Genomic DNA, 23329 nt, shown 5'->3' on the forward strand with positions numbered 1-23329 from the left:
ATAACCAGCTGGGAGAACTTAAGCCAGTCTCTCAGCCCAAACCTTGACAAGACTGCTTAGGAACCACTGACCACAGATTGCTTTGATCTGCAGATATTTTGCTTATTTCATTTTTGTTTTTTGGCCTTTGCAGGTTCCTCACCATGTTTTAGTCTTGAGTTAATTGCCACATTTGGCACTTTAACCTTGAGGGAGATGACACAGAATTTTGAATTTCTAGCTCCTCTTGAAAATTGGTATATCTAGCAACTGTGCCCCCTCAGTGGTAATTATGGGAATTTGGGCCTAACAGAGCAAAACACTTTCAACTTTCTTCCTTCATGAGGCTCCTTAAGCACAAGCAGTTGTGTTAACCTTGACAGCATTTCTTCCAAAGTGGCTGTGGTTTGCCCTTGCCCTTAGGGAAGAAACCTAGGCCTAAGAAAACCTCACATCCTTGTTCCAATCAAGCACAAGAAGAGGTGAGGTGGGAAACCAGGCATTCTGGTTCCCAGTCTTACTCTGCCATCCATTTTCTGATTCAGTATTTAGTGTTCTGTGTGAGGGATGGAGAGTAGTGAGTAGGATAAGAAAATACCATCTTAGTTCCCTGACAAAACTGGAAACTATGAAACAAAGGGTTAGAGGAAGGTAGAAAACTCTCTGAAAGGCTGTGTTTTTAACCTGATGTGGCATTCATAGAATAAGAAGAGATAGTTACCTTTTCCAGAAGTACATGATGGTGGGGAAGATAGTCATGATAGACCCATGGAAGATGCTCCGATCCAGATGGCCCTCTGTGATGGCAACAAGGATGGCATCCTTCTGGGAATCAGGGATATTCACCTACCCACAGAGTGGGAGCCTGTCACTGGCAGAGGCTCCAAGGAAGGCAGAAAACCTCTCTTGGCCCTCAGGACCCTCAAGACCACCTCCTCTCCAAAAAGCAGAAGCTTTTCATGGGGTTGCTAGGTAAAGGACATCTAGTTGGTCCAGTACTTAGGAGTCATCTGACAATTAGCTTTCAGTGTCCCTGTCGGGGAAATGTTTTTTGGCTAAAGGACAGAGTGGACTGGAAGTCCCCCTTACCCTCAGCTTTGGAGGGATGTCAGAATGCAGGTAGAGCTTTACAATAATGTTAATTTTGGACCGCATGAGGATCACATCATTCTCGTTGTATGCTCGGTTGACCTGCAGCATGTGAGCTGAACTCACCAACTCATTAAATCTAAAAAAGAGGTGTTAAGCAGGAAATCAGCAAGGAGAAAATGAAAGCAGTGACTAGATAGGGCACCTGGCCCAGACTTCTTTCTGGCCTAAAAAAGGCAGGGCCAGTTCTGGGCCAGGTTGTGTCTTCATTCATTCAATTATAATTTATCCACAGGCAAATATTAGCACCTACCACATGTCGGATAACACGTTAAGTGTGCCTTCAAGTGTATTTCTTCACCACAAATGCCCTCATTTATCCTACCCTCCCTTCGTTACCCATTCTGGCCCTACAGCATTTTCACCACTGCTGACTTCGAGGCCTAAGGGCTATCTTGCTCTTTCTTCTTCTGTGATGACCCGAGGTAAGCCCTGAGATACAGGTAGGCGCCACTCACGTAGAACACTTTAGACAATGGGAGGAGGTTTGGACTTTACTCCAGTGGTAATTGGAAGCCACTAGAACATTTTAGGCAGGAGAGTGATATAGTCTGGTTTACATTTTTAATAGGCTACTCTGGTTGTTATACAAAAAATAGTTTGTAGAGGGCAAGTGAGGAAGCAGAGGTGAGGTGGTGGGGATTGGAGCAGCAGCAGGTGAGGCTGTTCACTCTGATTGCTCTCTCTCTCTGCTCCCCTCTGCCTCCCCGTTACATATTTTATTATCTGAGTAACCCCTACTTACTGTCCAAAATTCAGCTTAGGTGGCCTGTCTCCCAAGAAACCATACCTGAGGACCTACAGTTGTCTAAATGCAAATTGGAAAGGAATAAGTCAAATTAGCCTTGTTCATGGATGACTTGGTATTATATTCAGAAAATCCTAAAGACTTCACCAAAAAACTCTTAGAACTTATAAATGAATTCTGTAAAGTGGCAGGACACAAAATCAACATACAAAAATCACTGGTGTTATGTATGCCAATAATGAACAATATGAAAAAGAAAAACTAAGAAAGCAATCCCATTTATAATAGCTACAAAGACTATAAAATACCTAGGAATTAATTTAATCAAAGAAGTAAAAGATTTATGTAAGGAAAATACTGATGAAAGAAATTGAAAAGGACACACACAAAAATAAAAAGCTATTCCATGCTCATCGATTGGAAGAATTGTTAAAATGTCAATACTATTCTAAGTAATTTATAAATTCAATGCAAGCCCTATCAAAATACCAATGATATTCTTCACAGAAATAGGAAAGACAATTCTAAAATGTATATGGACCACAAAAGACCCAGAATAGCCAAAGCCATCCTGAGCAAAAAAAAAAAAAAAATCTGGAGGCGTCACACTACCTGACTTTGAAATATACTATAAAGCTATAGTAACCAAATCAACATAGTACTGGCATAAAAACAGACACATAGACCAATAGAACAGAACAGAGAACCCGATATAATTCCATGTGTTTACAGCCAACTTATTTTTGACAAAGGTGTCAAGAACATACAATGAGAAAGGACAGTCTCTTCAATAAACGATGCTGGGAAAACTAGATATCCATATGCAGAAGAATGAAACTAGCCCCCTATCTCTCATCATATACAAAAATCAAATCAAAATGGATTAAAGACTTAAATCTAAAACCTGAAACTATGAAACTATTAGAAGGAAACATCGGGGAAATATTCCTGGAAATTGGTTTGGGAAAAGAATTTCTGTGTAAAAAATGTAGGCAACAAAAGCAAAAATAGACAAATGGTATTACATCAAGCTAAAAAGCTTCTGCACAGCAAAGGAAACAATCAACAAAGTGAGTAGATAACTCATAGGCTGGGAGAAAATATTTGCAGACTATCCATCTGGCAAGGGATTAATAACCAGAATATATAAGGAGCTCAAATAAGCTCAATAACACAAAAACAAATAATCCAATTTAAAAATGAGCAAAACATCTGAATAGACATTTCTCAAGTGAAGACATACAAATAACCAACATGTATATGTAAAAATGTTCAACTCTCTCTCTCTCTCTCTCTCTGAAGATCACAAATCATAAGAGAAATGCAAATCAAAACTACAAGGAGATATCATCTTGCCCCAGTTAAAATGACTTTTATCAAAAAGACAGGCAATAACGAATGCTGGTGAGCATGTGGAGAAAGGGGAACCCTTGTACACTGTTGGTGGGAATGTAAATTAGTACAGCCGCTATGGAAAACAGTATGGTGGTTCCTCAAAAACTGAAAATAGAACTACTATATGATCCAGCAATCCCAATACTGAATATACATTCAAAGGAAAGGAAATCAGGATATGGAGGAAATATCTGCACTCGCATGTTTATTGCAGCACTATTCACAATAGACAAAATGGAATCAACCTAAGTGCCCATCGGTGGGTGAATGGATAAAGAAAATGTGGCATATATACACAATGGAATATTATTCAGCCATAAAAAAGAATGAAATACTGTCATTTGCAGTAACATGGATAGAACTTGAGGTCATTGTGTTAAGTGAAATAAGCCAAGCACAGAAAGACAAATATCACATTTTCTCACTCAGGTGTGGGAGCTAAAAAAATGGATCTTATGAAGATAGAGAGTAAACTGGTGGTTACCAGAGGCCAAGAAAGATAGAGGGAAGAAGGGGATTAAGAGAGTTTGATAAATGGGTAAAAATATACAGTTAGATAAAAGAAACTAAGACCCAGTGTTTGATAGATCAATTGGGTGACTATAGTTAACAATAATCTATTGTATATTTCTAAATAGCTAGAAGAGAATAATTTGAATGTTTTTAGCACAAAGAAAAATTAAAAATTTAAGGTGATGGACATCCTATTATCCCAATTTTATATTTACATATTATATGAATGTATCAAAATATCACTTGTACTATGAAAATATATACATCTATTATGTATCAATTAAGAAAAAATTAATAGACACCACTTTGGGTATAACTTATATAAGAAAAATATATGGACCTTCCATTGTGGATTGACTTTGGCTTTACATCAAAAGGTTGACAAGTGAATGAGTATAAATGAATATGTTTTAACTTAAAAATATCTGTTTAACGTTATATGCACATAATTTTTATTATTATAATTCTTAATGGAAGAACTATTGGTCCAATAGTGTTACATAAGAGGATTTCTTTCACATTTATAAATAACGGAGAAAAAAGTGCTCCACATCCTGGGAATAAGTCATGCATTTCAACACTGGAAACTCCAGAATACTGAAGAGCTTTTAGGACCCAAAGAAAAGAATGGTGGAAATTGATAGAGTGACAGCATTCAGGAGAATTTTCAGAAGGACACTCCTGCTTGGCAGAGCTGACATCACTGTGCCTCTTACAGGACAAGCCAGTCTTTGCTGGGCAGCACTAAGGATGAAAAGCCACGAGACAAAACAGAGGTGGGAAACTTACTTCTCCATTTCAGAAAAGAAATATATATCATTGACTGCAAAGTTAATGGTGATAATCCTGTGGCCAAATATACGGCGCTTTATGAGGGCTGTATCTCCATTCTCTTGTTCTGCACTCCGGACATTAGCCGAGGTTGAGGCTGGACGTCCAGATGTGTTAGATGGCGAAGTGGAGAAATCTGAGAGAGAAAGAGGAAGGAATTACAATCTGGTTTGATCAAGTCACTCTTAAGCCTATAGCCTTCAACCTGGGCATAACAAAAATGAAGCCAGGAAACTGTGGGCCCATTATTTGGGCCTATTGAAGTAGTTACTCCCTCCTATTGGGCTCAGCCTTTTACTTAGATTTGGAGGACTGCTGAAAAAGCCATCTGTTCAGATGGCATGACAACACATACAAAAAAAAAATCAACTGATCAATGAAGGGGATGTTTTCCTGGTGCTTGTCTAATGGAAGGATAATCACACTGTAGTTATGCCAATCCCTAAGGTTTCTGCAGAGACTGTGAAAACTGAATATGCAGATGTGACCTTCAAAATGGAGTGTGTGGTTCTGACGATGCTTGGGAATAAATTGTGTGTTGTGCACCTGTGTTTTGACTGCAACCCATCACATGAGGCCTGGTGTGGAATTTTCCATTTGTGGCATCATATCAGTGCTCAAAAAGTTTTGGATTTTGGAGCATTTTGGATTTTGGATTGTTGGATTAGGGATGTTCAACCTGTATACTCAAAGTGAAATAGTAGCACTTGAAAGTAGACTGTGGTAAGTTAAAGATGTTTACTATGAACCATAAAGCAACCAATAAAATAGCAAAATAAATAGTAATTGCTAAGAAGACAACAAAGGAGATAAAATGGAATCATAAAAAATATTCAATCCAAACAAAGGCAGCAAAAGAAGAAAAAGGAAAATAAGTACAGATGGGATAAATAGAAAACAAGTAGTAAGATGATAGACTTAAATCTAACCGTATCAATAATCACATAAAATGTAAAAGATCTAAATATCCTCATTAAAAGGCTAAAGTTGTCAGGTTTTTTTTTTTTTTTTTTAAAGCAAGACCCAACTATATGCTATGTGAGAAAAGCACTTTAAATGTAAGGCACAAATAGGTCATAAATGAAGGAATGGAAAAATATATGCACAATAAAACTAATCAAAAGAAATATGAAGTGACTATTTTATCTTATTTTTATTTCAGAATATTGACTATTTTAATATCAAAGTAAATTTAGAGAAGGGAATATTACCAAAGATAAAGAAGGTTCTTTCATAATAATAAATGGGTCAATTAATAGGAGGACATAACACTCCTAAATGTTCATGACCCTCACAACAGAGCTTCAAAATACATAAAGTAAAAACTGATATAACTGCAAGGAGAAATAGATAAATCCACAATTACAGAGATTTCAATATCCTTCTCTAAAAATTTCATAGAACAAGTAGACAAAGTAGACTCAAACATTATCAGTCAACATGATCTAACTTTAGAATGCTACACTCACCAATGGCAGAATATGTATGTTTTCCAAATGCACATGGAAGATTTACAAAAACAGACCATATTTTGAGCCATAAAATGTGTCAATAAATTTAAAGAGAGTGAGCTCAGAGAAAGCATGTTCTACAGAACTACAATGGAATTAAATTAGAAATCAAAGGAAGACATCTGGTAAATGCCTGTTTAGTTTTTATTTGAAAACTAAATAACATACTTTTAGATAACCCATGAGTCAAGGAAGATATCAAAAGGACAATTAGAAAATATTTTGAACGGAATATAAGTGAAAATACAACGTATCTGAATTTGCAGGATGTCATTAATTTGAGAGAACAACAAAATTGGAGTACTTACACTACCTCTTTCCAAGCTTTATTATAATGCTATAGTGATCAAGACAGTATCAGTGTAAAGATAGACACACATATCAATGAAAAAGAATATAAAGCACATAAATAGACCCAATTCATTTTTGACTATAAAGCTTCTAGAAGAAAATGTAGGGGCAAATCTTATTAACCTTGGGTTAGGCAAAGATTCTTAAATAGGACAAAAGATGCACAAACTTTAGAAGAAAAAATTAATAAAATGAACTTCACCAAAACTAAAAACTTCTCCTCTTCAAAAGACACTGTTAAGGAATAAAAAGGCAAGCTACCAACTGGGAGAAAATATTGGCAAAACATGTATCCGTCAGAGAATGTAACTGGATTGTGTAAAGAACTCATATAACTCAATAACAAGATGACAAACAAATCAATTTTTAAAATGGGCAGGAGATTCGGACAGACATTTCACGAAAAATTATGCTATCTGGATGGCAAGCAAGCACATGAACAGATGCTCAACACCATTCGTCATTAGTCAAAATAAAAGTTGAACTATAATGAAGTAGAGTGACATGAATTCTAGAATGGCTAAAATAAAAAAGACTGGTAATACCAAATGTTTGTGAGGACAGGGAGCAACTGAGTCTTTTTTACAATGACGGTGAAAATGCAAAGATGGGACAGCCACTTTGGAAAACAGTCTGGCAATTTCTTATAAAGTTAACACACACTTACCACATAACCCAGCGATTCTATTCCTAGGTACTTACTCAAGAGAGGTAATATACATCCACACAAAGACTTGTACTTTAATATTCATAGAAACTTTATGCATAATAGCTGCAAAGTGGAAACAACCCGAATACCTATCAGTTGGTGAATGCAATTGAATAAATCCATACAATGGACACTTTATGGCAGTCAAAAACAACAAGGCAGATATATGTATACTGACATAAAATTATGTCCAAGATACATTATTAAGTGAAAAAAGCAAGTTACGAATAGAGCATATGGCACCAATTTTATGGGAAAAAATAAATATTAAGATATATATAGAAAAATAATCATAAGGTAGGTTTACAAAGCATTAACAATGTTCTTTCTTGAGGAATTTTCAGTCCACACTATATATTCCTGTAATTTTTATTAACTCTTTATTAAAAGTGTGTACTAATTTTATAAGCAGAAAAATTTTTAAAGACTAAATCAGACAACATAAGGAGACAGTTTTGTAAAATGTGAGATCCTGCGGTGCCTTACTAGATTAAACATTCTCTACCCTTGCAAAGGCTCCCTCAGCAAAGGCTGCTGGGCTTGGCTTTGTATGCAGGACCTGGGATTTTTGCTAGATTCTAGGCTGCCACGGGCATGACATAAAGCAATAAGCTTTGCAGCCTCTTATCTGGGCTAACCCGGTGGCTAAAATATCAACAGGGAATGGAAGTAAACAGGGAAATGACTTACTTTCTTTATTGTGCATTTCCAGGTGAAGATAGTTTTCAAATTCCTGGCGTTTACTAGGATTCAACATAAATCTGCGGTACTTGCAAAAGCTCTTGATAAAGCTGACCATTTTCAGCCAGCCCCTCTTCTGGGGAAAGAAAGAGGAACATGACACATTCATTAATATAGCTGCTGTTCACTGAGAGTGTACCATGTGCCAAAACTTGGCATTCATTACATTTAATCTTCGCAACACCTCTCTAAAGGAACGATCTTTAGTTCCAATTTAAAGGTGAGAAAACTCGGGTCAGAGAGCTTGTAAACCTGCCCCAGATTAAGTAGCTGGTGGGTGGAAGATTCTGGCTCCAACCAGGCATGGCTGGGCCAATGCCCACGTTCCTTCTACCACAGTCTTTCAACAGTGAGGATGTGAGATGCCATGACTGGGAGAGAAAGTGTGAGAGAGAAAAACAGGAAGAAACAGAGGACAGAAATAAGCACAACTCACAAGAAAGGAATAATGGCTCAGACAGATTTTGAAATGTTGAAGAAATAAGGAAATGAGCAAAACCATTTCTAAGCATTTATATATATGTATATAATTACATGCACCTACTCATACACATACATGCAAACGCATTTTGTGTTTCTTCATCTGTTTCTTAATAGGTACCCAGTGGCCATTCTCCAGGTTATTTACCTCTCAAGAAATTGACATTTAGAGCCAGAAAGGATCTTGTTGATTAACTAGCTCAGTTGTCTCAGTCGATAGAGAGGGACCTCAATGTCAACATGGCTTTAGACAGCAGCAGGGAAGTACGAAAAGCACTGATTTGGGATCAGAAGCTTGGAGTCTGGACCTAGCTTCTAATTGTGTCGTTTGGGTGAATTTACTTAACCTGTGTCTCAGTATCTCTGTGTGTAATTTAGAAACCATAGCCTTCCCATTGTAATGAGGCTGCGTGATTATGTATGTAAACCCCAACGCAGTGCTTGACACAAAGTAGGCATTAAGTACGTGTTGGTTTTCTTTTCTCTTATCTAAGAGCAACCGGAAGGCCTGAAATTAAAACCAAGTGTCCTGGTTCTGGGCACAGTATTCTTTCTAACATTCTGTATGATAATTCATGGTGCCCTGACATGGAGTTGATTCATATATGAAGAAAATACAAAGGAGAACGGAGACAGCAGCACACTTTCATCCCTGGAGTATGGATCAATGGGCTTAGGCTTTATTTTCAGACGTATCTTAGTATCATCCTTGGAGTCAGTTAGAGCTGGGCTCAAATTTTTCTGATACTAACCAACTCAAAAACACACTGAGCAAGTGCTTATTTAACGACACATGTATTTTTTTTTTTTTTTCTCAAACCATATGAGGAGACTTTCCTGAGTCACATTCCTAACTCCTCTTTCATCCCTCTTTCTCTCCTCACATGGGAGAAAGAACGAGCTAGATAATTGGTAAGTTTGAAAGAAGGAAGTGGACGCGCTCTGTTCTCAGCTCTTTGCATTCACTCTTTGGGATTTGCTTGTCTGTGGGTCGCTTCTTTCAGGTCTGCCCTTTGCATACAGCAGGAGACTCACTCGCCTGGCAAGTGGAGGCCTGAGTTGTTCTGCAAAGTGGCTATATGTGTTAGTCTAATTTGGATGCAGAAAGGATCAGCAAACCACTTCCTTTCTCTGCCAATCCATGTCCTCCAAACTAGCTTTCAGCAGTAAAAAAACACTGACATTTTGCTCTCCACGTATCCAACCTATTACTCCATTGCTTCTAAAGACAGGCAGAGAAGAAAGGACTTCCTCAAATTCCCAGGGTAACAATTTCTCTGAGCCTCAGATGCCTCCTTTGCAAAATAAGGATTGAAAAATCTACCCTCAAAGAGTAGCTGTTTTGGTGATTAAACAGGCTAACAGTGAAAATCTTTTGTATGGTAGACAATGCCTAGACAGTGGTTTTCTTGTCTCTGATACCTTGTTTTCACTTTCTTCCTCACTGACCTGGGAGTCATGTAGGTGAACTGCTGCTGTCTTGGAGGGCTTCCTAGGTGAAGTTGGTATTTGAGGTTCCAACTCCTGAGAGCGAGGTGGAAACAGTTCTTGGTAATCTTTAAACCTGCCAGAGGGAGACTGATAATATCAAAAAAGGCAAAAACCTGGCACGTAAAAGATAACAGTGAAGGTAAACCTACCTCAGCTTTTGGAGGAAGTTTCAGTGGAAATCAGGGAATGGTAAAATAATAAAAAAATACTCTTATTGCTATATCAATCCTTTGTTAATGTCAGCCTATCCTCCTGATCAATACTGTATTGTTCCTTGTTAAGGCCAATGAACAGAAATGTGTGTGTGTGTGTCCATAGTTAGGTTCAGGATAAATTTGTCTTTTTCACAGAGGCTCTGGCAATGAGCTATGGAAATAGATTATGAGGCCCTTGATTAATTTGATTTTCAGAAGCCAGTGAGCAACTCCAGAAAGAATCCTTGCCTTCACTGAGCATACTCACCACTTTTCTTCCACCGACCTCATGACATAGCCCTGGAGCATTAACAACATGGTCGTGGTGATATGACGCATGTGAGCCGTTTCTTTGACCATAGGGGCATCACACTGCAGTATTTCTTCTAGAAAATGCAAGAGGGAGAGAAAAAACCATCATCCTCATCTACCATTTTTGAGGTAGCTGATGGGATTTTTTTTTCATCCTAGTGTCTCACAGCCCCCTATTCTCATTCTGGCTAGACTCTGAGCCCTCCACAATTTGTCTGAAAATCTCCAAAGTGTATTTGGAATGTTATGTGCAAGTGTATTTATAGATCAAACACTTTCCTGGTTTAGTTCCACCCAAATTTCAAAGATGAGTTCTTAAGGGGAAAGAACGTTTTAAAAGACTCATTTCTAAAGTTGGTTTGAAATTTTTGATTTAGGGAAAGAGCAGAAGAATGAAGCTGGAGCAGATGAGGAATCCAAGATTACAAATAAGTATCCTACAGGCAATATGGTTCTCCAGGGTGTTCAGAGTGTTGTGTGCATTAACGAGACTTGAAAACTAACAAAGGCTAGGATGGGGTACTCCTCTTTCTCCTATAGCTCATTCAAAATGATGTACAGAACTACACATTCTGAGACTCAACAAATAAACATTTCTACCAATAAAGATTTGCTAACTTTACCTCTTTCTTTATTCATAAAATTTATACCCTTACCTTGGTCTAATACAAGCAAAACCAAACATGCAATAACTCTATCTGTTCACGTGCGACAAAACAGCAGGCTCTAGCTTCATTGCTTTGCTATAGATTTGTTTACCCCTGGGATGCAATCATGCTCACCCCCTTTTGTTTTCATCTAGAATTAAAGGTTAGTACTTTACTTGCAACTTCTGCTTTTGGCCAAGATGCATTTACATGGGCCATATTTACCCTCCTGCCCTAGGCAAGAAAATAAGACACAACTTATGAAACAAAGATTTTCAAGCCTACAGTCTCCTTCCCAGTACAACTCTCTTCATAATCCATGGGAGGTGGACACTCCACCTTTCCATACAGCTAACCCTCGCTTTTGTATCTTACTCCAGCCTAGTTGATTTGATGGTCAAATGGCTTGAATGGGATTCAAGTTCCACCAATTGAACAAGTTAACTTCTCTGTGTTTCACTTTCTTTATTGGTAAAATGGAGCTATTTATCCATATATTACAGAGATTAAATAAAAGTCTGTTTTGATAATTAAATAAAATTAATGCGAGGATGTATGTGAAAGTATCTTGCACTTGGCTTCTTTTATTACTATCAAGATTTTGGATTTATTATTGTTGTTCTCTGCTTTCACCATCCCTCTTAATCTTTGTTTCAGTACCGCCTCATGTCACCATTGCTCTGTCCTGCTCTCTCTGGGGTCTCACGTGAGTCAAGCTATTTCCCAGACTATTCTCCCAAGACACTAAAGGGAGAAGGAAACAGGACCAGGAGAAGGGATGCATACCAGGAGAGAGTTTGCTGTGGAAGAAAGTCTTCATTACATTTTCCATAAGAGACTTATAAGTCCTTTCATTGGTTTCCATGGTGATCTTGTGTGTGGCTATCAGGAATTGCAATGGGCTTTCAGCCTTCCGTTCTTTGAGGAACTCCTTGAAATACTCCAAGTGCTGTGTATTTAGGAGGACTTCTGTCAAGTTTCTGGAAAACAAGAAAGTGTCTTTGGTAGAGAGACAGGGATAATGACTCTGGCTTCTGTTCCAATTAGGGAAGGGGGGAGGGCATCTCCCAGGCTATAGGGCCTTTACCCATGTGTGAGATAAATTGGTTAAATCTGTGTATATCTTTGGAGATGAACTTGAATTTTTATGTGTCCTCCTTAAGCTTGGTCCAATCATTTGACAACCCCAATGGAGGAGGGGATATTGTATTTTAAAGGGGATAATGTTTTTCAAAGGAACTCTCTTTTACATTATGGATTCAAAACAACTCCTAATTCACAGTCATTTCTTTGAGGTAGAGAAATCAGCAGTTATTGATTAATATTTCTAAATTTCCTTTGCTGATTTCTTCTTTCACTGCTCCTTGAATATAAGTGCCCCTAATATTTCATCCTCAATCCTCTGTCCTTTTGCCTTAAGATTTTTTTTTTTTTTTTTTTTTTTTTTTTTTTTTGAGACAGAGTCTCACTCTGTTGCCCGGGCTAGAGTGAGTGCCGTGGCTTCAGCCTAGCTCACAGCAACCTCAAACTCCTGGGCTCAAGTGATCCTCCTGCCTCAGCCTCCCGAGTAGCTGGGACTACAGGCATGCGCCACCATGCCCGGCTAATTTTTTGTATATATATATTTTAGTTGTCCATATAATTTCTTTCTATTTTTAGTAGAGACGGGGTCTCACTCTTGCTCAGGCTGGTCTCGAACTCCTGACCTCGAGTGATCCACCCGCCTCGGCCTCCCAGAGTGCTAGGATTACAGGCGTGAGCCACCGCGCCCGGCCTACCTTAAGATTTTTTTATGGGTAATCCATGCCTCCTCTATGTTTTTAATTTTCATTGATATAAGAAAGTGGTTTCAAATGTCATTGATACGGTAAAACTATATCTCCAGTTCCGATGAGCTTTACTTCTAAATTCCAACTGACCACTGAACCTCATCTTTATGTCGTAGTTATTATTTAAACTTTTCTGCACATACCCACTTGACCAACTTGTTCTTCCATTATATACATATTTCATTAACTGTGTTAGATATAGGTTTTTAATAGATGCCCTTTATCAGGATGAAACAGTTCCCTTCTATTCTAATTTTATTGAGAGTTTTTATCATAAATGTGTGATGGATATTGTAAAAGGCTAAATAGTATTCCATGATATATATGTTACATATTTTCTTTATCCATTCCTCTGTTGGTGAACACACAGGTTGATTCCCTTATCTTGGCTATTGTGTATAGTGTTGCAATAAACATGGTGACACAGATGTCTCTCTGGTTTAATGATTTTCTTTCCTTTGGAAAAATTCCCAGTAATGGGATTGCTGGATCAAATGGTTGTTCTATTTTTAGTTTTTTGGAGACCTCCCTACTGTTCTCCATACTGGCTGTACTAGTTTGAAGTCCTATGAACAGTATATATGAGTTCCCTTTTATCCATATCCTTGTCAGCATTTGTTATTTTTTGTCTTTTTGAAAGTAGCCATCCTAACCAGAGTGAGACGATAATTCATTGTAGTTTTAAAATTCACACAACTATTTCTGTCATGCATTGCTCCAACAAATCCCAAATAATCCTCAATGCCATTTAATCAATGCAAATTCCTTAATAATTTACTCACTAACTTTTTTCAGTTATTTGGACCCAATTTGCATTTCCCTGATGATTAGTGATACTGAGCATTGTTTCATATATTTTTTGGCCATTCATATGTCTTCTTTTGCTAAATATCTGTTCAGATCATTAGCCCATTTTTTAAAAATTGGATTGTTTATTTTTCTGCTGTTGAGATGTTTCAGTTCCTTGTATACTCTGGGTATTAATCACCTGTCAGGTGGGGAGTTTGTAAATATTTTTTCCTACACTGTAGGTTGTCTTTTTACTCTGATTGTATCATTTGCTGTGCAGAAGCTCTTTAATTTTATATAATCCCATTTGTTTATTTTTTACTTTTGCTGCCTATGCTTTTGAGGTCTTATTCATAAAATCTTTTCTCAGCTCAACATCCTGAAGCATTCCCCTGTGTTTTCTCCCAGTAGTTTTATTGTTTGTGGTCTTACATTTAGGTCTTTGATCCATTTTGAGTTGATTATTGTATAGGTTTAGAGGTGAGGTTCTAGTTTTAAATCTTTGATCCATTTTGAGTTGATTTTTGTATAGTTGAGATGTAGAGTTCTAGTTTCATTCTTCTGCCTATGGATAATGAGTTTTCCCAGCACTATTTACTGAAAAGACTATCCTTTCCCCAGTGAGTGTTCTTGGCACCTTTGTCAAAAACAAACAAACAAACAAACAAAAAACAACAAAAAACAGTTGGCTATTGATAGGTGTATTAATTTCTGGGCTCTCAATTCTGTTTCATCAGTCTATGTGTCTATTTTTATGCCACTACTATGCTGTTTTTGTTACTATAGCTTATAGTATATTTTGAAGTCTGGTAGTGTAATACCTCTAGCTTTATTCTTTTTGTTGAAGATTGCTTTGGATATTTGGGGTCTTTTGTGGTTCCATACAGAGCTTAGGATTTTTTTCTATTATATTTCTGTGAAGAATGTCATTGGTATTTTGATGGGGATTGCACTGAATCTGTAGATATTTCCAAGTATTTGAATACTGCCTTTATATTAATGAGTTATTATCTTTGTGTCATTTCTTCAGCTTGTGGGTAGAATTTAGCCCTATCCATAAAATGTTCCCATTTCTTTGCAATTGAATTCCTACATGTAGTTCAGGGCCCTTTCTGATTTTCTAACTTTTCATAATCCTCACTTAAAATTTCTTTCTCCTTCTACAATACTCTCATAGTATAATAATTAGCCAATATTTTATCATAACATTTTAAGGTTAGCCTTGTGTTTTATTTAGTTATGTATTAGATTAAGGGCAAGGACTATGTCTTATTTTTCTACCATTAGCACTCACAGAATGTCTGGGACACAGTATATAATCAATAACTGTTTATTACATTGAATGAAAGCTATAGACAAGGTTTAAGAAAATTGCAACTGTAGTATCCCTAGGCCATTCTGTTGTGGTCTTAACTGAAGTCATGAAACTGGACTCTATAACCCTGCATATTTCCTCTGAAATTTAATGATCTTATGAATATGTAATTTAGAAAAGACTTCTGTGATATTCGTGTTCAACTAAATTGGAAACTAGGTATTTCTATAGACATAGTGGAGAACAGTGAGTGGTACCAATGGGAACAGCAAAAGGAATAAATGATTGAACCTCAGGGAATAATTTCAGTTACTTGAAGGGGAGGAAGATCTATCTAGAGTGTTTAGAAGAGACAGAAGACTTGTCACCCTCAATGAATGTTATCAGTAACTGAAAACATTTTTGTGAGAGTTTTTTTCTGTGAAAAATATTCTTCCAGAGACTTTGACTACCAAATTTGTATGCACTACTATGTTCTTATCATTTAAAAGAGGACTTTTCATATAGCTAGCTATTAACAGATAACTGAATAAAAATGAATAAATGATTGGATGAATGGCATGGCTTATAAGAACATTACAGTCAAGTCAAAAAGGCAGAAAACATCCCTAAAAAGTAAAGAGCAGTAAAAAGTAGTACATAGTAAGTGCTTGGTATTGTACTTTAGAGATTTAGGGTTTTGGAGGAGAAGGAAGTCAGAGCAAACATAACATTTCGAGAACTTGTTATATATAGGTGGCACTTATGCTGTGAAGTACGTAGAAAGAAAAGTGGGTGGGCAACCCTGGAAGAAAGGGCCGCAGGGTCTTTGGCTAGCTATGGGAGACTGATGCTCAGATTCGTTATAAGAGGAGAAGGACATGAAATAAGGAACCAGTTAGGAGAGTACTGCATTAGTACATAATCCAGAAAACATAAACAGGCAAGGATACGTGTACAAAGATATTTATTGTGGTACTATTTATAGCAATAAAAAACTAAAGACAATTAAATGTCTGTAAAAAGGGTATGGTTAAATAAGTTATGCTGCATCCATAATACAGAAGGTGGTAGATCCATACATACTGACATGAAAAAATGTCCACGATAGTTTAAGTTAGAAAAGTTATTACATAATATAGATTGCATGGTGCCAATTTTAGAAAGTAAATAATGATTTAAAATACCAAGTGTGCCTGTGAATATATGTATTACAGAAAATGGTCTGAAAACCTACACACAGAAAGATAAGTTCAGAATTGGACATGCTGAGATTTTAGAAAAGCTTATGCCTGGAGATGTTGCTGTGGCCAGATTCTGTATCTTACCTGGGTCTAATTGAGGGCTTCCTTAAACCAGTTCTTTTGAAGGACAATTTCCTTTGTGTTGGTGGTGTATGTATCTTTGGTTCCTTGATAAATTTTACTGTAAAATCTAAAAAAAAATCATAAGTATGGGGAAACACCACGTTAGAAGGAATATAAAGGTACAAAGTGGCAAGGACATTTATCAGACATTAAGTTCATGTGGAAAAACTACTGTCCCTCTCAACAGATGCAGAAAAAGCATTTCACAAAATCCAACACAAATTTATGATAAAAACTCTTAACAAAATTGGCATAGATGGGACATATCTTAAAATTATTAAGGTCATATACGATAAACCCACAGCCAATATCATACTGAATGGGGAAAAATCAAAAGCATTCCCATTTAGAACTGGAACCGGACAAGGTTGCCCACTATTTCCACTTCTATTGAACATAATGCTGGAAGTTCTTGCAGAGCAATCAGATAAGAGAGGGGAATTAAGGGTGTCCAAATGGGGGCAGGAAAGGTCAAAATCTCACTATTTGCTGACAATATGATATTATATCTAGAATATCTTAAGGATTCAACCAAGAGACCCCTGGAAGTGATAAATGAATTCAGTAAAGTCTCAGGATACAAAATTAATGCACACAAACCAGTGGCATTCATACATACCAGTAACAGTCAAGCTAAAAATCAAATCAAACATGCAACACCTTTCACAATAGCATCAAAGATAATTAAATACTTAGGAATATATTTAATGAAGGAGGTGAGAGATCTATACAGGGAGAACTACAAAACACTGAGAAAAGAAATTGCAGAAGATGTAAACAGATGGAAAACCCTATCATGCTCATGGATTGGCAGAATCAATATTGTTAAAATATCCATACTACCTAAAGTGATCTACAGAATTAATGCAATCCCTATCAAAATACTATCCTCATTCTTTAAAGATCTAGAAAAAATAATTCTATGCTTCATATGGAACCAGAGAAGACCTTGTATAGCCAAAGCAATCTCAAGCAAAAAGAACAAATTGGGAGGCATCAGTCTATCAGACTTCAAGCTTTACTACAAGCCTATAGTAATCAAAACAGCATGATACTGGCATAAGAACAGAGATATAGGCCTTTGGAACAGGACTGAGAACCCAGATATAAAACCATCCTCATATTGTCATCTAATCTTCAATAAAGGAGACAAAAAGATACATTGGGGAGGCCAGGCATGGTGGCTCACACCTGTAATCCTAGCACTCTGGGAGGCCGAGGCGGGAGGATTGCTCAAGGTCAGGAGTTCGAAACCAGCCTGAGCAAGAGCGAGACCCCGTCTCTACTAAAAATAGAAAGAAATTAGCTGGACAATTAAAATACATATAGAAAAAATAAGCTGGGCATGGTGGTACATGCCTATAGTCCCAGCTACTTGGGAGGCTGAGGCAGGAGGATCACTTGAGCCCAGGAGTTTGAGGTTGCTGTGAGCTAGGCTGATGCCAGGGCACTCCAGCCCAGGCAACAGAGTGAAACTCTGTTTCAAAAAAAAAAAAAAAAAAAAAAGATGCATTGGGGAAAAGAATCTCTATTCAATAAATGGTGCTAGGAAAACTGGATATCCACATGCAGAAGATTGAAACTGGATTCCCACCTCTCACCTCTCACAAAAATCAACTCATGATGGATAACAGACTTAAACCTAAGGTGTGAAACTGTAAGAATTCTAGAAGAAAATGTTGGGAAAACTCTTATAGACATCCGCCTAGGGAAAGAATATATGAGGAAGGCCCCCAAAGCAATCCCAGCAGCAACAAAAATAAATAAATGGGACCTGATCAAATTAAAAAGCTTCTGCACAGCCAACGAAACTATCATTATGGTGAATAGACAACCTACAGAATGGGAGAAAATATTTGCATCCTACCTATCCAATAAAGGGCTGATGACAAGAATCTATATGGAACTTAAGAAAATTAACAAGAAAAAAAATCAAACAACCCTACCAATAAATGGGCAAAGGACATGAACAGAAACTTTTCAAAAGAAGACAGACCAATGGCCAGCAAACATATAAAAAAGTGCTCAACATCTCTAATCATTAGGGAGATGCAAATAAAAACCACTATTAGATATCACCTAACTCCAGTGAGAATGGCCTTTACCAAAAAGCCCCAAAACAACAAATGCTGCCATGGATGTGGAGAGATTGGAACACTCGTACACTACTGGTGGGACTGAAAATTAGTACAGCCCCTGTGGAAAGTAATTTGGAGTATATCTCAAGGAGCTAAAAATAGAAATACCATTTGATGCAGCAATCCCAGTACTAGGCATCTACCCAAAGGAGAAAAAGACATTCTATAATAAAGACATCTGCACTCAAATGTTTATAGGAGCACAATTCACAATTGCAAAGATGTGGAAACAACCCAGGTGCCCATCAATACATGAGTGGATTAATAAAATGTGATATATGTATACCATGGAGTACTACTCAGCCATAAAAAATGGTGAACTACCTCTTGTATTATCCTGGATGGAGCTGGAGCCCATGCTTCTAAGTGAAGTATCACAAGAATGGAAAAACAAACACCACATATACTCACCATCAAGTTGGTACTAATGTGCACATGTGGAAGTAACATTCATCGGGTGTCGGGCAGGCGGGAGGGGAGGAGGAGGGAATGGGTATACTCACACCTAACAGGTGCAGTGTGCTCTGTCTGGGGGATGGGCATGCCTGTAGCTCTGACTTGGGTAGTGCAAAGGCAATTTATATAACCAAAGCGTTTGTACCTCTGTAATATTCTGAAGTTTTTTAAAAAACAATATGGAGATTTCTCGATGTTCTCTATAAGTTGTTATTTTCAGGATATATATACTCTCTCTATTTTCCATTCCTATCATAAGTTAGGATCAGAAGCAGTTCACATTGATGTGGGATGGACAACGTAGATAGTTACTGTGTTGCCCATTACTACATTATCTCTCCTGCTCTCTGTTATAATATAATCCAATGGCACCTGAACCATCTAGATATTCTCCAGAATATTATTAATACGTTGTCCCACACTATCAACAATATCATATAAATTGTACAAGAAGAACAGGAATGCTAAGTATTTTGGAGGCCTTGTAAGATACGTGTGCTCCAAAGGTAAATAAATTCTACCAAGATTGAGGAATCTACCAATTCAGTAAAGATTTTAGAATGTAGTGATCTGGTGCATACGTGGACATCCGCTCCAAAATAAAAGACAAACGATTGCATCTTGCATCTCCCATGATTAAGAAGGAAGCAAAACACCTGGTAGAATTCTTTGTGTTCTAGAGACAGCATATTCCACATTTTAAAATACTTCTCTGAACCATATAAGGCTGTCAGCTTTTAGGAGGACCCAGAGTAGGAAAACATTCTTACAGCAGTTCTAGGTTCTAGCGTAAATAGCCCAGCCATTTAGCCATATCATACAACAGGTCCCATGGTCTTAGCAAAGGAGTCACTATACCGGTGGGGTAATTGACCTTAATCATCAGATCATGAGTTACATAGCAGGGGTAGTGGAAAATTTACTTGCCACTCACTTGCCAAAATCCTTGGCCCAATTTTGATGATGAATTGACATGTGAAGCAGCCACACCCTGAAAATCATGATGAGCAGGGGCTCAGATATCTCAGGGATGAGAGCATAGGTCATACTGCCTGGTAAGCCCCCAAGACCAGCAGAGGTACTAGCTGAGCATAAGGGGAATCTAGGATGGGGAGAAGAGGATGGAGAAGTGGAATATTAGGGTCTCCAGATAAGGTGTAGTAATGTGGGTCAGCCTTTCTCAAATAAGTTCCCCAGGAAAAGAAACCAACCAGGTTCCTGGAGGAGCTGCTCCAAGATGGGGTAAAACTTCTACAGACAGGAGTGGGTGCTACTGGGTGCTACCCAGATCCTCCCTTCAGGACCAAAGCACTCATTTTTCTGGGAGTGTCGGCTGCTGGTAGCTCAAAGCTGAGGTCCTCGGAGTTGCCTCAGCCAAAGGAAACTGCCAGACCCAAGATTATATCTGCCCCAAGGTCATCCCTTGGCTCATTGAGAGACGATTTGGAAGGGCCCTCCTAGCTCCAGAGTTTCCCATGGTATCTGCTGAGGCCTGTTGTGACAGCCTCACAGTTGAGCATCCACGCCTGCCCAATCCTCCTTCCCTCGCTACCTTATAGATGTCATTCTCAAGAACACTCCCTAACAAACCTCCTTCCCCAAGTCTCGGTCTCCAGGAAACTTAGCAGAAGATGAATCCACGTTACTTAAAACCCAGCACTGTACAATGCATCCATGTAACAAAAACATTTGTACCTCCTTAATATTTTGAAATTAAAGAAACCCAAGAGTGATAACTAGATAAGAAAGTAGAAATGAATAATCTTTAACCATCATCATCTTAATTCATTTATGTGTGCATTTCATTTTCATGATGCCTTTCTGTGGCTTTGTAGGAGAAAAAAAAGACAAAGTCTCTGTACTGTAAAGATGGTTATTTAAAAAAAGACCAAGGCCGGGCGCGGTGGCTCACGCCTGTAATCCTAGCACTCTGGGAGGCCGAGGTGGGCGGATCGTTTGAGCTCAGGAGTTCGAGACCAGCCTGAGCAAGAGCGAGACCCCATCTCTACTAAAAATAGAAAGAAATTATATGGACAACTAAAAATATATGTAGAAAAAATTAGCCGGGCATGGTGGTGCATGCCTGTAGTCCCAGCTACTCGGGAGGCTAAGACAGGAGGATCCCTTGAGCTCAGGAGTTTGAGGTTGCTGTGAGCTAGGCTGATGCCACGGCACTCACTCTAGCCTGGGCAACAGAGAGAGACTCTGTCTCAAAAAAAAAACAAAACAAAAAAAAACCCAAAAGACATAATCATTATCCCTTAACCATCTCTCCATTTCACACAAAGCAAAATTCCTCTTTTGACTTATGCTTCTTGAGTTTAGAGATTCTCTCTTAGATTTGGAAAAACCTAGTTGCCTCAAATCTATCCCTGCATTTAAATACTTGCCTACTTGGGGTGCTTTCTCACAATATGTTTTGTAGTCATCACTTATCTTCTCTATGGCCATCTTTGGATTCTTATAGCAGAGTTCCTCAAAGGGCATTTTGCTCATATCTGTGAAGTAAGGACCAACAGAGAGAGAGTCTAGTTGTTGGGCTCACACCTGTAATCCCAGCTGCTCAAGTCTAGTTGTCTACTCTGGGTTCAAAGATTAATATACTTTTGTTGAAGGTATTGCCTTTAAAAGTTACTTAAGTAGGACAGTAGTGTTTTAATGGAATACTTCCATAAAGAACACAAGTTCCCTAAGCCAAATTATAAGCAAGGCAATATAGCCTCCTCTCCTCTCCAGAATGGCAGGATTATGCCCTTCTTAGGGAAAACTGACTCATGGAGCTTTTCTGCATGAGGAATGTTAGGGTAACAGAGATATGACTTGAAAGAGCTCCTAATAGTTAATTCATATATAAGAAGTAACTCACACAAATGAATGCTGACCCCTTCAAAGCAACCATCTGTTATGGAGAGAGTTGTAAATGTATTTCAAACATTCTACTATTGCTTCAAAGAATTTGATGTACTTAAGAATAATACATGGCAAATAATATGCTATGTTGTTTTCTCTTTCTTAGCTGTGCTTTGGGGATTAATTTCAGAATCAACAGCTTATATATCTGAATATCATCAATACTTGCAAATCACTGGCATTTGGGGATGGATTATTTTTTTTTCTAGAAACAGCCTTCTATCATTTTTAGTTATGTGTGATGAATTGAGAGGGAATACCTTTTTGTATCCAAAATGTGGTGGGACCGATAAGGCTGAGATAGTAAGAGAAATTTTAACTATGTTCTGGGCAATAGAAGCAGAGTAGCAGCACCTTGCCTCCTACCATGGTGAAAATATTCATTGGTGTTGTGAGTTCTGGGGTTTAGAGCATAACCAATTGCACAGAGTTCTCCGGGAACTCTCCAGGCAGTGCAGCACCTTCTGAAGGTGTACTGTTGGAGTCAAGGGGAAACACTAGGATGTGAGCCTGTGAATGTCAGTTATCCTTATGTAAGCATCATTGTCATCAGTGCCATTGGCATCATTGTCATCATCACCATCATCATCACGATCGTCGTCACCATCATCATCGTGTGTCAGGCAGGAGACTCTCTGGCCATGAGTGATGAGAGCACTGGATTGTTTCTTCAATGGATCCAGGACCATCCGCCATGGAGACTTCCTGTCCCTCCCCTCAACACTCAGGCCTGAGTGGAAGCACCAGCCCACCTGGGAGTCAGGGCCCAGGCTTGGACAAATGCAAAAAAGGCCCTTTATCAGGCCAGACCTGTGCTCCAAAAAAGCCATGACAGAGGAAGTAATCCTGTGTGTCGACGGGAGGGACAGGGAATCTCCATGAAGGATGATTCACATTCTTCCTGGCTCCCCCTGCCACTACATGACCACCAAAGTCATGCCTGTCACCCAGTACATGTGGGGTGAAATTTAACAGCCATCCTGTCTTCTACTTTTGCCTTGATTTGCTTGGAAAGGTTCTAGAATGCTCAGGTTTTAGAGAGAAGGTGAAACCTCTAAGGTGAAAAAGGGGGCCTGTTCATGCAAGATTTAAATAACTCATGCCCAAGCACGGCCCTGAGGGGTAAGCACCCAGGGCATCTTGTTTTGCATATTAGGGTACATATTAAAGTTTTCTTTAGCTGAGTGTTACATTTTTTGGTAATCTAACAAGTACCATTTATTGAGCATGTGCTTATTGTGTAAATATGTTTCCTCTAATCCTCTCAACATTATTGCAAAGCAGGGGAAATTATCCCCATTCTATAGACGAAGCAATGAGGTTCAGAGAGATGGAGTAACTTGCGCAAGCTCACAGAGCAAGTGAGTGGTACAACTGAGTTTTCAAAGCATTTGCTTATTTCTTCTCTTAGTGTTTTTCAAAGTGTAGGTCATGACTCATTAGGATTCCAGAAAATAAATTGAGTCATTGTTACCTTTTATAACATGAAATAGGA

At 38.2% G+C, this 23329-nt stretch overlaps 1 protein-coding gene across 1 annotated transcript in view; it reads right to left on the bottom strand.

Moving 5' to 3' along the window:
• RGSL1 (regulator of G protein signaling like 1) overlaps positions 1–23329 on the bottom strand; it is a 47700-nt gene that overhangs the window by 3581 nt on the left and 20790 nt on the right. Inside the window, exons 10-17 of the mRNA XM_069459519.1 lie at positions 21315–21422; positions 16292–16397; positions 11838–12031; positions 10361–10478; positions 9857–9971; positions 7877–8003; positions 4574–4751; positions 1069–1207 (exon numbers count right to left, since the gene is read on the bottom strand). Of these exons, the coding sequence (XP_069315620.1) occupies positions 1069–1207; positions 4574–4751; positions 7877–8003; positions 9857–9971; positions 10361–10478; positions 11838–12031; positions 16292–16397; positions 21315–21422 (1085 nt within the window). The remainder of the gene's footprint in view (positions 1–1068; positions 1208–4573; positions 4752–7876; positions 8004–9856; positions 9972–10360; positions 10479–11837; positions 12032–16291; positions 16398–21314; positions 21423–23329) is intronic.

Source organism: Eulemur rufifrons, chromosome 27 (genome assembly GCF_041146395.1).
Source record: "Eulemur rufifrons isolate Redbay chromosome 27, OSU_ERuf_1, whole genome shotgun sequence".
Lineage (NCBI taxonomy): Eukaryota > Metazoa > Chordata > Mammalia > Primates > Lemuridae > Eulemur > Eulemur rufifrons.